Source organism: Cystoisospora suis (assembly GCF_002600585.1).
Source record: "Cystoisospora suis strain Wien I chromosome Unknown contig_2080, whole genome shotgun sequence".
In the NCBI taxonomy this organism is placed as follows: Eukaryota; Apicomplexa; class Conoidasida; order Eucoccidiorida; family Sarcocystidae; genus Cystoisospora; species Cystoisospora suis.
The window spans coordinates 10,531-12,196 of NW_027154879.1; the positions used below are offsets into that span (position 1 = coordinate 10,531).

Below are 1,666 nucleotides of genomic sequence, written 5' to 3' on the forward strand. Positions count from 1 at the left end.
TAAAGACAGATAGATTAAAGATAAATAGATAGAATGCCGCAGAACTGAGGGGTTGTCGCGTCTGTACATATGGACATCTTCGTGACGACTTACCATGAAGAAGAACGGAAGAAGTTAGAATGAAAGCTATTGTGCCGAAGTCTCTCCTTGATGGCCTGAGGAAAGAGAGAACAAGATAAGAGGAAAAGAAAGAAAGATTTCAAGAGAACCGGAAGAAATCTTCTGTTAAAGAAGGAAACATAAAGCGACTCCGGTGAGAAAGGCTGAAGAAAAGAGAGAATGTGGAGACTTGTGCATGAACCCCCGATTGAGACTACAGAGATGATCCAAGCAGAAAGGATGAAGCATCAAGAGTGAAGGTACACCCTAGCAGTACCTAGTTGATCAATGCATGCAAGCGAAGACTTTTGTGAGACGGAAACCCTCTCCAGACTTGTTTCGGGGAAAAGAAAAAGAAGGACTTCTACTGGAGCATGAGGTTACTCAAGAAAGACAGTCTTTTTAGCTGAATGGTTTCTTCTTCATTCATAAAGACGTCTCTAACCAACAGAAAGGATCGATCGTCCCCCGCGCGTCTACAGGTATCATGCGTACATCTCTCCTTCTGCGCCTCCCTACCTGTGTATAGAGACGTATAGAGAGAGAGAGTGAATACGTATACAGATATATATATATATATGTGAAATGTCCTGATATGCATGTAAAACGCACACCTGTGGAGACAGGAGTATGTGTGTACACGTGAATATACGTATCTGACATGTATCAGGCAGGCAGAACGGTACAAGGAGATCACGCCACAGTTGACCAGAGCCAAGGGTGCCATCGTTCTCACTATCTATGTGTAGACAGAGACAGACATCCGCAAAGAATGAAGAGTCTACACCCTACATATCTAGTTTGATGAAACTTCTGTATGAGCCAATGGCCGTGGGGCTGCGAAGACACGCCCAAAGGAGAGAGAAGTGCAGAGACAAGACGACCCATGGACAGCGAGGCCGCCAGACAGATGTAGACATCTATGCGCGTATATCCATGTACATATATGCATGCATATACATATACATGTATATATATACATATATATATATATATGTATACATGATGTGGTGAACTTCAGCAGCAGCATCCCGACGAAGAGAGGACAACCTCATTCCGGCTGTGGTATTTCTACTTCAAGGAGAGGTGAGAACCACAGAGACGAGAAACGAGAGAGAGAGGATTTTAGGGGGAAGATAGAATAGAAACGCCACCTTATCTAGTCTATGGCACAACTCTGTACGAGAGAGACAAGATCAGAAGACGGAGACATGTGAAGACAACCAGGAGGAAGGTGCGAGAGGCCCCGACGACGAAGAAGAGTAGATGTACGTACTTCTGAAGAACCACAGTGGGGAAGCCTGTTTCTTTCTTTTTCTTCTCCTTGGCTCGAAAGGCATCTCCCCGAGAAAATGAAGATGATGAGAAAGAGAAGGCAGAAAATTCTCCCTCTTCATATGCCCCATTAGTTCCATTGACATCCACAGCCAAAGTTGCACCTTCTGAATCTTCAGCCGCATCATCGACTTTCAAAGACTGATCTAGGTGCGACGTTTTTCTCTTCACGTCGCCCCCCCGTTTCGAGAGGAGTGCTGCGCCGTCCATTGCTTTCTTCTTCTTCTTCTGC

At 45.0% G+C, this 1,666-nt stretch overlaps 1 protein-coding gene across 1 annotated transcript in view; it reads right to left on the bottom strand.

The window, feature by feature from the left end:
* The window catches only part of CSUI_004450 (rhoptry kinase family protein rop35), a 4,598-nt gene extending 2,932 nt beyond the window's left edge, over positions 1-1,666 (bottom strand). Inside the window, exons 1-2 of the mRNA XM_068064641.1 lie at positions 1,376-1,666; positions 94-155 (exon numbers count right to left, since the gene is read on the bottom strand). Coding sequence (XP_067923370.1) covers positions 94-155; positions 1,376-1,644 — 331 coding nt within the window. The 5' untranslated portion in view covers positions 1,645-1,666. The remainder of the gene's footprint in view (positions 1-93; positions 156-1,375) is intronic.